General features: G+C 36.7%; 1 protein-coding gene across 1 annotated transcript in view; it reads left to right on the top strand.

Annotated features, from left to right (window-relative positions):
- Window positions 1-13,286, top strand: part of LOC114461190 (CUB and sushi domain-containing protein 1-like) — a 478,378-nt gene that overhangs the window by 450,669 nt on the left and 14,423 nt on the right. The window contains exons 65-70 of the mRNA XM_028443085.1: window positions 743-849; window positions 3,383-3,456; window positions 4,059-4,170; window positions 8,913-9,092; window positions 9,624-9,686; window positions 11,437-11,598. Coding sequence (XP_028298886.1) covers window positions 743-849; window positions 3,383-3,456; window positions 4,059-4,170; window positions 8,913-9,092; window positions 9,624-9,686; window positions 11,437-11,598 — 698 coding nt within the window. The remainder of the gene's footprint in view (window positions 1-742; window positions 850-3,382; window positions 3,457-4,058; window positions 4,171-8,912; window positions 9,093-9,623; window positions 9,687-11,436; window positions 11,599-13,286) is intronic.

Below are 13,286 nucleotides of genomic sequence, written 5' to 3' on the forward strand. Positions count from 1 at the left end.
ATGTTTGATATAGAGGTGTCATATCTGGAAGTATGGGGGGATAAAAACGAATGGTGGTGTTTTTGATATCCTCTAAGGCACGGTAGAAGCTTAGAGTAAACCCTCTTTATAGATGCTGTTGAAGATTGCTTCACCAGCCCAAACAATATGGCTGTAATCCCACTCATAAAATATAACACTTTCCTTTTTGAGCAAAGCTAAACTTTACTATCTTGCTGTTAACAACTATAATTTTCTAGTTTTTTCATTGAAAATAAGGTGAAAAACAATGTTAAGAATCTGATACTACTGAGAGCTTCTCCTCTGCATTTATTCTGCCTCTTCTGAAAGGTTTGCAAGAGCCATAAAACACATCACAGGATACATTCTGGGCCGTCTATAGTTTGGCTAACAAACTGAGGGGCAGAATCACATTTGGTCAACTTAAAAATTGATTAATAGAATAATTCATTCATTCATTAATTAATTAAAATGGGAAATTTAACAAAAATCTTATTTCAACATAATTTTATCATGTAAATTTGCCTGTAGTGAAATAATAGTAGTTTCTGATAATCAAATTATTATTACATATACATTAGAAGAAAAAAAACGTCAATTCCGATTGTGAAAAAAATTTTGCTTTTTCAAAAATATACACGAAGTAATGAGAAGAAAACCGAACTCTTTGCTTTTACCTTGACTTCATATCACTTTTCTGTAGAGGTTCAGACTAATAGATTTTTTTTAATTATTATTACAGGTCAGAGGTGAGATTTTACTGCCATGCACCATATCTGCTGGTAGGCTCTGCCTCCAGAGTCTGTCAAGCTGATGGAGTTTGGAGTGGTCGACAACCAGCCTGTATAGGTAACTATAATTCCTTTATCTAAAACACAACTCATTTTATTCTGTACCAGTGAAAATGTTTTACCGAGGGACTAATTTCAGACTGTACTCAGTGGTATGTCTCATAGGCGGACTATCATAAAGCTGTTTAAATATGTTTCCCAAATGCTGGTGATAAAAATGATCTAAGAACAGGAACTGACCTATTAGTTCTCTTCATCATCATTTCACTTAAATACCCTGTCAGCACATTCATTCACCCATTCACACAACAATTGTGACTGAGGGTTTGATCATTGTCTTAACTTTGGTAAAGGTAAAGCCATGGAACAATCTCCAAACCACTGGATTAGCAGACGACATCTTTACCAACTAAACCAGTATCAGAACCTTTATTCATCCTGCTGGAAATTCAGTTTGAACATTGAAGTCATTAGGTTGACCAAAAAAATAAATAAATTCAAAAATCTTAAATTTGAGTAAGAGATGTGTGTTAGGAAAGCAACATATGGCATTGTGCATGTGTAACAAGTGGCAGAGTTGGGGTCAATTCCATTTTTCAATTACAAATGAATTACAATTATTATTTTTCCCCTGAGAGGAAATTATAATTGTTCTCAATTTGTGTGTGGGAACACGAGTTGGAATTTAGCAATAACTATTAACTCTTTGTACAAAACATCAGTTACATTCATAATATTGCTACTCAGTAAAAAAAAAAAAAAAAAGTATATTATCCTAACTCTTCTAACCCTTACCATCTGTAAGAGTGTGAAAATCCACTGACAGGTAGTGGGAAAAATTAATATTTAAACATATTTTGATATATTTTAACTACATATGTGTAAGCCTTTAACCTGTTTTGCATTTAATCAAATTGTAATTTAAAGTTTTTATTGAATTTCCACTGCAATTACAATTACAAAGTCAGTTATCTTAACTCAATTACAATTTAATTACAATTACAATGGCAACATGTTCTTAAAATTACATGTATGATTATAATCATGCCATCATTGTAATTAATGATCAATTACACAATTAATATTATAGTTGACCCCAACCCTGACAAGGGTACTTGTTGACAAAATAAAAGCATTATAGTAGGATTTTAAAGAGAAAAAAAAAACTTGACCCTTATCACCATTATTTAAACAATTTAAATTTTGATAATTGGGGTATGGCATGGCCTTGACTGTTTTTATTATCTATTAATATACATAACACACATCTATTATTATCTTGTTTGTTTTGGGAAAAAAAATCATTGTGATTTTTTATGTGCTAACATAAATCATATAACTGTGTTAGTTTATTAAAATAATTGATTTTCAGATGTTAGAATATTTTGTTATAATATATTACTCTGATGATAGTGTTATTAAAACGTACATAAATTGGGTGAGAAATAAGGTTCTTGTAAGCAAGGGTTTGGTGCTTACACACATCCACATCCACATTAGTATTCTTGTAGAGCCAGGGCTAAAGATATTATCTAATCAATAGATGAAGTGTGTAGTTTTGATGTCCGCATTTGATTTTTTAAAGATGTTATCTTGTCAGGCTGCTTTTCATCATTTAGAGTGAATTCTAGACCTTGTACAAATATGGAGCATATCAGAACCAAAAAAAGGTAGTGCAAGAAGAAGGATTTTTATTGTTATTTGAACAACTTTATAGCCCATAAAGAATTCCAATCACTTTTAACAGCCGAGTGTGAAAATGGTAAACTACTTCAATCTAAATTATACATACACTCTCTAAATTATACATACAACTACCGTGTTAGGCATGCCTTAGTTCTTTAAATGATAACAGGGAATGGCTTTCTGCAATGTGGTATAATTTAATAACTGTAAATTTTCCCTCATGAAACATATACACACCACACTTTTTTCATAAAATTAGATCTCAGAATATTGTTTTCAATTATTAAATGAAAGTTGTGACTCTTTGAAAAGTAGATATGTGTTATTTACACACCACAATTATTGTCATGCATTTTTGCTTATTCAAAGCAATGTTCCCATTTTCGTGGGATCACAATCTCACACACAAGATTGAAAGTTTAATTATAAACTATAATTATTCTAAAATTAAAAAAGGTGATTACTGAATCATTTTTGTTAAATTGATAATTGATCATTTATGTTAAAATGCAAAACAGATTTTAATAAACACATTTATTAGATAAATTCTTACTTGCTCCAATTTCATTCTTTAGTTAATTCATTCACTTTTACGATTGAATAATTATTTTTATCAATTACTATTTTAGAAATTGTTTGGAAACAAATTATGGCGATGTTAGTATCTTTAAAACTAAAGCCTTTTTTTCTTGGTAATCATGGTTTAATGATGGGAAATTTGTTTTTTGGCTAGACTTTGTTTTTTTTTGTTGTTTTTTTTAGCTTTGTTTTGATTAACAGCTTTATTGTCTGTTAATTGTGGATACGTTGTTTAAGGACTGACAAACTTATTGTGACTTAATGAAGCATAATTTCTTCACTCGGAGGACCGTGCTAATGTCATGTTTGTGTGTTTGTGTTCACAGACCCAGCCTTTAACAGCTGCCGTGATCCAGGAACTCCTGCTTTTGGTATCCCCATCATGGCCCAGGGCTTTCAGGTGGGAACTCTATTGGTCAATCTTAAAATGTCATTTTATTCAATCAGAATTGCCTGAGTACTGAAAGAGCTCACAAAAACTTAGAAAGAGAATTGTTTGTTCGAGCCCAAAAATATCCTTTCTTTCCTGCCAAACATGTCATCTGATTCTATATCATATGATTGGTACGTTAGCAAGAGCTGACAGAACAGATTATATGTTCAAAGTTTGTTCTCCCCCCAAAAAAACATGAATAATTTATACACTTTCAAAAAAAAACTTGTTAAAAGGAAAAGTGTCGTTTCGAAAGAGGAAGTCTCTTCTCCTGTCAACTCAGCTTTAAGGCTGTCTGGAACAGAGGAGGGAATATTCTAGCTGAACAGAATTAAAGCAAAAAGTAAATCCTTCTATCTTTGTCCACTTGGTAGGTTGTCATCTACATCAGGTTTCTACTAACTTTGCTTCACAGGAAAAAAAATACTAACGCAGGGAGGAAAAACACAGTTACACATTACACATTATAGTAAAACATAATATAAATATACAAATGTAACAGATAAATACAAGTGTCCAAACTCAATCATGATTGACTGTTATATTCATTTTCTTTATATAATTTGTAGGTGGGGAGTAAGGTGTCCTTTAAGTGCCGTAAAAACTACCACATCCTTGGCTCCACGACAAGAACATGCCTTGAAAATCTCACCTGGAGTGGAACGCAGCCTGAGTGCATTGGTAAACCTCACTCGTGTCATTACTCTCTTTTGGCAATTTTAGGACACACATTGAATTGTGAAACTCCAAGTTCGCCCCAACGGCTGGAGTCACAGCAATATAACACAGTTTGATCTTTAAAATATCCATCACACAGATCATAAACACAGATTGAGATTTATACACAACTGTTTACACAACTGTTTGTTGTTATTTTAAGAGGTTTTTCAACTTTTCAATTCCAAGTCTTGAATGTTCTTATTTTGTACTTATTTTTCTCATTTATGCTTCCGGCAGCTGAGCTGAACAGCAGCAAAAGAGCAGAGCTGAGCACACAGAGAAAATTATTTACTAAACATACTTCATTTCACAACAAACTATCATTTACCATCCGATTCTGGTTGTGAGATAATCATCTACTCCTTTGTTCTTTGCTGGCTCAACTGGAAAGCTACGTAGCAAGCTAACTAGCTACAAGCAGCAAGCTAACTAGCATAAGAATGGCTGTTTCCACAACAGGATACAGCAGCCTTCTCCAAAAGATTACTGAACTGGAGACTAGAGTGCGATGTATACAAGTAAACATAGAGGTTAACCGACACTGTGTATATGGGAATGAAACGACTGTGCCGCTGTTTCAAAACAGTGGAGAGTATAAAGCTAACTTGCTACCAGCCGGTGCAGACAAAGCTATCAGACCTAAGGAGGGTCCTGTTCTCGTTGATAAGCCAACAGGTGCGAGTCTTCCCTGGAATACTCTTGGAGTTAAGCCAAAGAGAAAGCCATATCCTCTTCAAAGACTAACAAACCGAGCAAAGCGCCCTGATATCAGACGCACTGGCCTGCACTCCCTTCCCAATCTGCAGCCTCGACTTCAACTCCCTTTTCTGCCCAGACACATAGGTGGACATCTGTTAAAGACAGTTCAGTCAGGACCGCTTTGGTCAAAATAAATGATTTATTTACAATAAATGTGCATTAGGATTTATATAGCAACTTTGAGCACTTTACATGGATATGCATGCAATCGTACATTTGGCGGTGTGAGTCTGTTCCGGGACCTCCTTGCCCTTTCCGCGAGCTTACGTGGAGGTAGGGAGAGCACCACTCCTTGACCTTCCCTGAGCCCTGGCTAAAGGCTAAAGCAAGGAGAGCGATTAGCAGAAACCCCCTGGAACAGATCAGAGCATATGTTAATGACAAAAAAATGACACCCAGTTAGTTGGATATATACTGACCTGGAGGAGTTGTAGCAGAGGTGGGTGGAGGGATGCTTGCTGAGGAGGTAGGAGGCAGCTGTCGTGGTTTAAGTAGTGATTCTTGTATGCTTTGATCAATAGGGAGCCAATCTGGGCCGTTGGTTGATTGGAGGTGTGGCTGGCTTGAAGTCCGCAGCCTCCCTGAACTAACGCTATGCTCAATAAGGATTACCAAATCACAAACCCAGTTTCATGTAGAACTGAACAATCAATTTGCCTGCTCTAATGAGGGCAACACACAACCTTCTAGAACTGTGAGGACTGAAAGCGCTTCAGGAAAACAAAAACAACATGGTAAGCCAAAGCAACGACCTCACACACTGATAGTTGGAGACGTCTCTGTTGAAGATGCTCAGAAGATATTCAGCAACAATGTGAAAGTGATCTGCTTACCTAAATACTCAGTATCAGACCTGGCTGACCAAATCTTGTATATTGTGGCAGATTACCCACATTTGAAAAATGTTGAGATACATTTTGGATTAAATGATTTAGCCAAAGAGGAGTCTGAGGTGTTAAAGCAGGAGTTCACCCATCTGCTAAAAATGATGAGCTCTTTGCAGCCTAAAGTGTTCATCAGTGGCCCGATACTCAAGGATTTACTGAATACATTTTTGTCTTCGGCTTGTGCTGCACTTTCACAAAATTTTATAGAGCATTTTCAGATTTCTCGTCATTTTTTTTTAGAGCAGATGGACTGTGTCTATCCAAGGCTGGAGTGAAGCTCTTCACATCCAACTTATTTTACTTAACCAGTCACACTGCTATCAATCCTGATAAAGGCAAAGGACAAGATGTACCATTGGAGAACAAAACAACAAGGAAAGAACATGGCGTTGATGAGCTTCCATCAAGAAATGAAAATCAATGCTGAAGAACCAATCAGCACCACCCATCTCTCCTCGACGATTCCATGTTCAGGATCCCTCTTCTCCTCAGGCTGATACGAGCATGATCCAAACAGCCAGCTGTGTTTAACTTAAAGCGACATCTGCCTGATGTGTGCTGGATCTGGACTGCAATACCTCTTTTTGTAGGAACAAACAGAAAAATTCAGGCTCTTATGAAGTTAATGCAGCTTCTTTAATTCCTTTAATTCCAGGTAACACAGGTAAAACTTTTACATTAAGGAGAAACCAAAAGCTTATTAGATATAATAATTTGACTTCTATAACATGTCATCAAAAGAGTCCACCACTGTCTCCAGTAAAGTCTTTAAAACTAGCTTTTCTTAACATTAGATCTCTTGTTAACTAATCAGTGTTAATTAATGATATTATTTTGACACGTCCCTTGGACTTTTTACTTCTTAATGAAACATGGTTAAATGATGGCATCAGTAATACTGTTCTCAAAACTAAGAGAAAACCAAACACACAGAAAATAATTTGAAATCTGATTGTAGAAGAGCTGAGCGTAAATGGAAAACAACAAAACTCCAAATTCATCTAAAACTGTACAAAATGTCTGCGTAAATTCAATGATGGGTTTGTTCAAAGCGAGGCAGCAATACTTTCCTGAAATTATTGCTAAACATGTCAACAACTCTCACACATTGCTTTATGTAATTGAAAAGCACACAACCCTCCCAGATCAGATAGCCCCTGAATTACTGTCAACTGGAAAATGCAATTAATTGGCTGAATATTTCAATGAAAAAATACAATCAATAAGGTCAAACATCAGAACAAACCAGCAAAATAACAAAAAGCTTAAACAGCTTCAACCACTGAGGGATGAGTCAACTACAATGTTAGTGTATTACATTGAAACCAAAAACATTAGAAGACACTGTTCAGCAGCTGAATCCATCAACGTGTTGCTTTGACACAATACCCTCAAAATTCCTTAAAACTGTTGTAAAATCAATTGTCACAAATTTGGGTCAAAAAATTAATTTCTCATTCCAGTCAGGCACCGTACCAAAATCCCTGAAAGTAGCTGCTGTGAAACTTCTGTTAAAGAAGAGAACACTGGATGCCTCTATACTGGCTAACCAATCAGCAACCTTCCATGCATGGCCAAGATCATTGAGAAGGTGGTCTTCTATCAACTGAGTCAATGTTTAACCTTCAACAAAATATTAATTATTATTGTCATTATTATTATTAAATTTCTGTCAGGCTTTTGTTCACATCACAGCACAGAAACTGCTCTTATCAAAGTGATCAATGAGGATGAACACTGATTCAGCAAAAGTGTTTTTTCTCATTCTATTGGATCTAAGTGCTGCATTTGACACTATGAAGATTATAATTTTGTTGCTCAGATTACAAAAATGGGTTGGACTAAATGGAAAAGTAATGCAATGGTTTAAGTCCTACTTGGAGGAGTGAAGTTATTTTGTAAGCAATGGAAACTTTGAATCTGAATCTACCAATGTCCTGTGGGGTTCCTCAGGGCTCTGTTCTTGGACCCCTTCTGTTTAACCTGTATTTGCTTCCTTTAGGGCAAATTTTACAGAACTGTAAGGTTATTATTATCAGAGCTACACTGATGACACACAACTGTATCTATCACTGAACCCAGATGACTTTGGTCTCATTGAGGTATTGTGTGACTGCTTAGAAAAAGTAAAATGCTGAATGAGTGAAAACTTCCTTCAACTAAATCATGACAAGATGGAGGTGATTGTTTTTGGTAACAAGGAAAACATGACTGCTGTCGGCAAGTATCTTTAGTCTCAATCTTTAAAAGCTAAAGACCAAGTCAAAAACCTTGGTGTTCTGATTGACTCAGATCTGACATTCAGCAGTCAGATCAAATGTATCACAAAAATAGCCTTCTACCACCTAAAGAACATCTCCAGAGTGAAAGGTTTAATGACTCAGAAAGATCAGGAGAAACTGGTCCATGCTTTTATCTCCAGCAGACTGGACTATTGTAATGGTCTTCCAACAAGAATCCCCCAAAAGAGCATCAAACAGCTACAGCTGGTTCAGAATGCTGCAGCTCGGGTTTTAACCAGAACAAAAAGGTCAGAACACATTACTCCAGTTTGAAAGTCTTTACACTGGCTCCCAGTCAGCCTCAGGATACACTTTAAAGTTCTTCTGCTGGTGTAAAAATCTGTGAATGGATTTGGTCCAGAATACATCAGTAAGATGTTAGTCAGGTATGAACCCAGCAGGTCTCTTAGATCTATGGACACAGGTCAGATAGTGGAGCCCAGACTTCACAGTAAACATGGTAATGCTGTGTTTAGTTGTTATGCTGCAAAGAAGTGGAACAAACTACCAGCAGAGCTGAAGTCAGCATCACATGTGAAGATTTTTAAATCAAAGTTTAAGGCACTTTTTTCTCTACTGAGTATGATTGAGAGGGAGATTTTTGGTCATGTCATTGTTGATGATTTTAAATGTTTTTTTGTTGCCGATTTTAATGTTCCTATTGATTTTAAGCTGTTGAATGTATTCCGTTGCACTTTTTGATCATGTAAAGCACATTGAGTTGCCTTGTGCATGAAATGCGCTATACAAATAAATTTGCTTTGCCTTACCTCAGCCCATTCATGCAGACAACCAGAAACCCCCAGCAGTGTTGATGTTCGATCAATGGACCTGCCCACCTTGGGATATACACTGTTATACACCTGTCAGGATGGTTTCTATCTGGCTGGGGGATCGGAGCACAGAACATGCAAAAGTGATGGACGATGGTCAGGAAAGCCACCGCTGTGTAAAGGTAGCCCGATCCTGTCTCGTAATTATATAGTTTAAAGAAAATGGTGTGTTGAAAAAAAAACTAGTAATCCTTTTTTAATAAATATATAGCCTGAAGAGGTTTGTATATTAATCCTAAACAGTATAAGAGTGGTGATATTTTTTCATTATATGCTCAATATGACAACAGAATACAGAAAAGATGCTGCTTAGTTAAATTTGGCCTCTGGCAGCTTTTTGTCTAATAATAATAATAATAATAATAATAATAATAATAATAATAATAACAATAATAAATAATAATACACTTTATTCATATTGCACTTTTCAAAACACGTTACAAAGTGCTTTCCAAAGGCAGCTATACATTAGGAAATAAAAGATATAAAGTTTTGGTCAGAGATTAAAACCATTTAAAAGACAGAAACATAAAAACAAGTTAGAAGTTATTAAAAATCAGGGAAGGTTCTCCGATAAAAGTATGTTTTAAGAAGTGACTTAAAAATTGATTTTAAGGTTGTAACTGTTTTTTTTTCATTTTTTTTTGTTTAAGTTGGAGTGAAGATTAATCCCAAAAGCAGAGGGGAGTCGGACATTCAGAAGAACAAGATCCGTGGTATGTAAAGAGAAGCTGCATTACCAATATAACTGTTAATTGAATTGAATCATTTGTATGAAGTAAACCTAAGAACAAATATTGTTTGTTTGAAGCAGGATATTGTCTTTTCAATATCTGCAACTCCAAGCAGGCTGCAGAGTGTATACTGTACACTGCATAGCTAATATAGGAGAACCTTATAGGCAGTGCTTAATTGTAAATCTTCAGGTCTCAGAGCAAACGCTGGGTGTTGTTCCGGCACTAAGAGAGAGACAGAAAAGTCACAGAATACATTTTTAAAGCGCCTTTTACTAACTAAATGGGCCAGTAATATCACTTGAACATAAAAAAACAATCAGCATTAAAGAAGCACGGACAATCGCCCGTTACAGAGCATCCGTCTCTTACTCTCTGAGTGACAGCTGTCAAAATCTGCTGTGTTTCAGCAACAAAGGCAAGCAAGATCACCGCTAATTTAGCCACAAAGGTCACTAAACTTTCAGAACACAAAAACCCACAAATACAAAATAATTACAAACTTTTACACCCATTACTTAAAGCCACAACTCATCTAATGAGACAGCAGCAGAGCAGAAAATGAAAATAAAATGCATGCTTACCTTTTATATGGTAAAATAGCCAAAAAAAAAAAAAATAGCTTGGAGAACTTTGTATCCTCGCAACTTTTTAACATATTTAACAGCCAAGGCCTGACTTGTCTTTCATAAGCTAAGAGTCCTCCTCTTCTTCACTGAATAGGTGCATTACAGGTGCTGCTAGTCGCTAAGCTAACTGCTACTGCTCTCCTCCATGATTTCCACTGAAACAACCTTTACCTCAGGCTTAGCTTCACTTATTGGCTGAAAAAAGCTGTTTTTTTAGCCATTTTCTATCGTCTTCAGCGCTGACAGAGAAACAATTTTTTGCGCAAAATCACCCTCGTAGCGTGGGGGCGCGGCTTGACTTGTCTACATTCAATTTTGTGTTTACAATGAAATTTCCAGTGATTTCAACTCAGAAAAAGACACAGCTGTCTCAATATAATACTTCAAAATTGAATTAAACACCTCAAAGTGAAAAAGAGGTTGTATTTATTTATTAATTTTTTAATGTGGTGCTAGAGCCAATCAAATAAATGCCAGTCAAAATCTGGAAGGTGCCGGATCCTTCTCCGGCAAGATTCAGCCCAAATTAAGCTGTACTTATAGGTACAAATTGAAATGCTTTTATTGTTAGTCAGCTGATATGCAACAAGTTTATAGGTCCAAATGTTTGCCTGAGACTATGATTATGCCAATTACCGAAAAACAGATTTAAGTGGGATTCATGCAATCCAAGACTAATACAAGCATTTGTAAATGAGCTAAAATGTAGTCTGTTTGTTGTAAAACTCTAAAACAAGTATTCCGGCCACCTTTAATATGTCTGTCTTCTTGTCTTATCAGACAATTTAATTTAGCAACAGCATATAGTTTGTTATTGTTTTTAAAAGATAGACATGATAAATATGTGGTAGCAAGTCCGCCAATTTGAATATATTAGTTTGCTCTCTGGCTTTAGCTTTTTCTTTTATGAAAACACAGCAGGATGGACCCAGACGCTACATTTTAAAATACTTTGAGACAAAAACATACCCATTTGTCAAATTTGGCTTTAAAGTTTATTATGAAAGCTCTAATGTTTGTGTGTGTGTGTGTGTGTGTGTGTGTGTGTGTGTGTGTGTGTGTGTGTGTGTGTGTGTGTGTGCGTGTGCGTGTGCGTGTGTCAGTTCCTGTGGACGTCTTCTCTCCCAAATCTGAGTGGAGCGGCTTCTATGAGTACCTTGGGAAGAGACAGGGCACCTCGTTCACAGTTACAGGTTTCAATGGTAGTAGTGGCAGAGTCAACGTTACATTACTGGAGACCAGTGGTGTAGCCATCAGTTTGTCAGGTAAAAGGGAAAACACTCAACCACCAAAATGCAGTAAGGATGTATTTAAGATTAAAGCTCACTGGTTGGGGTGAGGTTATTGCAGAGAAAAAGGGGGAGGCAGAGGGTAGGAGCAGACTTCCAAACTGAAAAACTCTAAATTAAAAGATCACGCTAACAAAGTAAACCATTAAAAAAGAAAGAAAATAAAAACCAACAGGAATCAAAAAGGAACAGGACAAAGAGTGACAGGGTAGGCCCTCATTTATCAACCTTGCAGGAAAACGGGTGCACGTCGTTCTGTACTTATAACAGGACCAACGTGTGATTTATGAGACATTTTTATCTGACCAAATTATCGGGTATTGATGAATGTGGTGGCTAAATTTGATCGTCATTGGCATGTTAAGCCCTTAAATCTTTTTAGTCAATGAAAGAAAGAAAATCCTCACATCTGAGGTATAGCGAAACAAAAATGTGCTTTTTGACAGCGTGACAACTAGACTTAAAGGTACAGTTTTCAGCGTTTTGCTGCTTGCTGCGGGTTTGCTCCTGTTCCCACTGTATAAAAAGGATCTCAGAAAAAACACTCTGTGGAAGAGGATCAGTTACCTTGCAGGTGACGTCTGCCCCCCTGTGTGCGCTGTGAACAAACCTCACAGCAGAGATCCTGAAGAAACACATGGAAATATGTCATTCATCAGCCTTAGTTGTCCGCAAGCTGAGGCAATAAATATCACATTAAAAAAAATTAACAAATCCTTTAAAAAGCTTCAGTGGAGGGTGGGCTGCCACTGGTTCGGCTTTGGCTCCTCACGCTGTGCTGGTACATCAGACATTGCTCCATTCAACAATGCAGTGTTGTGATAAACAGATTAAAATAATGCTGCACACTTCTTCTGGGGTACACAGCAGCATTCCCCCGCTGATCCAACACAGAGAAGAAGCAGCGCTCCTGTGATCCCGGTGCAAGATGTGCACTGCTGAACCTATGCAGGGATTGTCAGTGGGTTTATTGAAGGAAAACCAAAATGGTGCATCAATAATAACAAGGTTTTTTTTTTTTTTTAATTTTGTTTTAATAATCTGTTTTGATCTGTTCTGAATATGTGTCTGCTTATGCTTAAATGACAGCCAAGGTTTGCAACACAAAACCACACACTCGTACACAAGGTCAGTCCAGACGTGAGTGTATGCCACAATCTTACGCTCACTTCAGAATTGATAAAAACTGAAGCTTGCGTGAATATTGTCGAACGCATGTCGAACGTTCAGATCTGAACGTGCGAACGGTTGATAAATGAGGGCCAATGTACAAGCAATAAATTGGGAAGGGAAGCAATCAGGGGATTGGTCACAACTGCATTGGAGACCAGAGGGAGGGGGAATCCTATTAATTCTCACTTCACATATACACTAACAAGAAAGGGTGCTGCAAAGGAGTACGACCCACAGTTAGGGTTAGGGAAAAACTGAACACTTTACTAGAAGACTAAAATATAATTACTTTACTAAAACTAAAGCAAAGAACAAATAAGCAACCACAATCGGAACCCACCAGTGTATGAACTTATGACAATCGACTTACAATAAAGCCACTAAACCCAGTGTGCAACAACCCAAAAAAACACAAGCATGAAAGTTAATCAAAAGCGCCTCCAAATTCCCCAGACCATGACAATGGAGAGGGCATAAGGAGTCAACTTTTG

The sequence above is a fragment of the Gouania willdenowi genome, chromosome 3 (assembly GCF_900634775.1).
Source record: "Gouania willdenowi chromosome 3, fGouWil2.1, whole genome shotgun sequence".
Classification (NCBI taxonomy): domain Eukaryota; kingdom Metazoa; phylum Chordata; class Actinopteri; order Blenniiformes; family Gobiesocidae; genus Gouania; species Gouania willdenowi.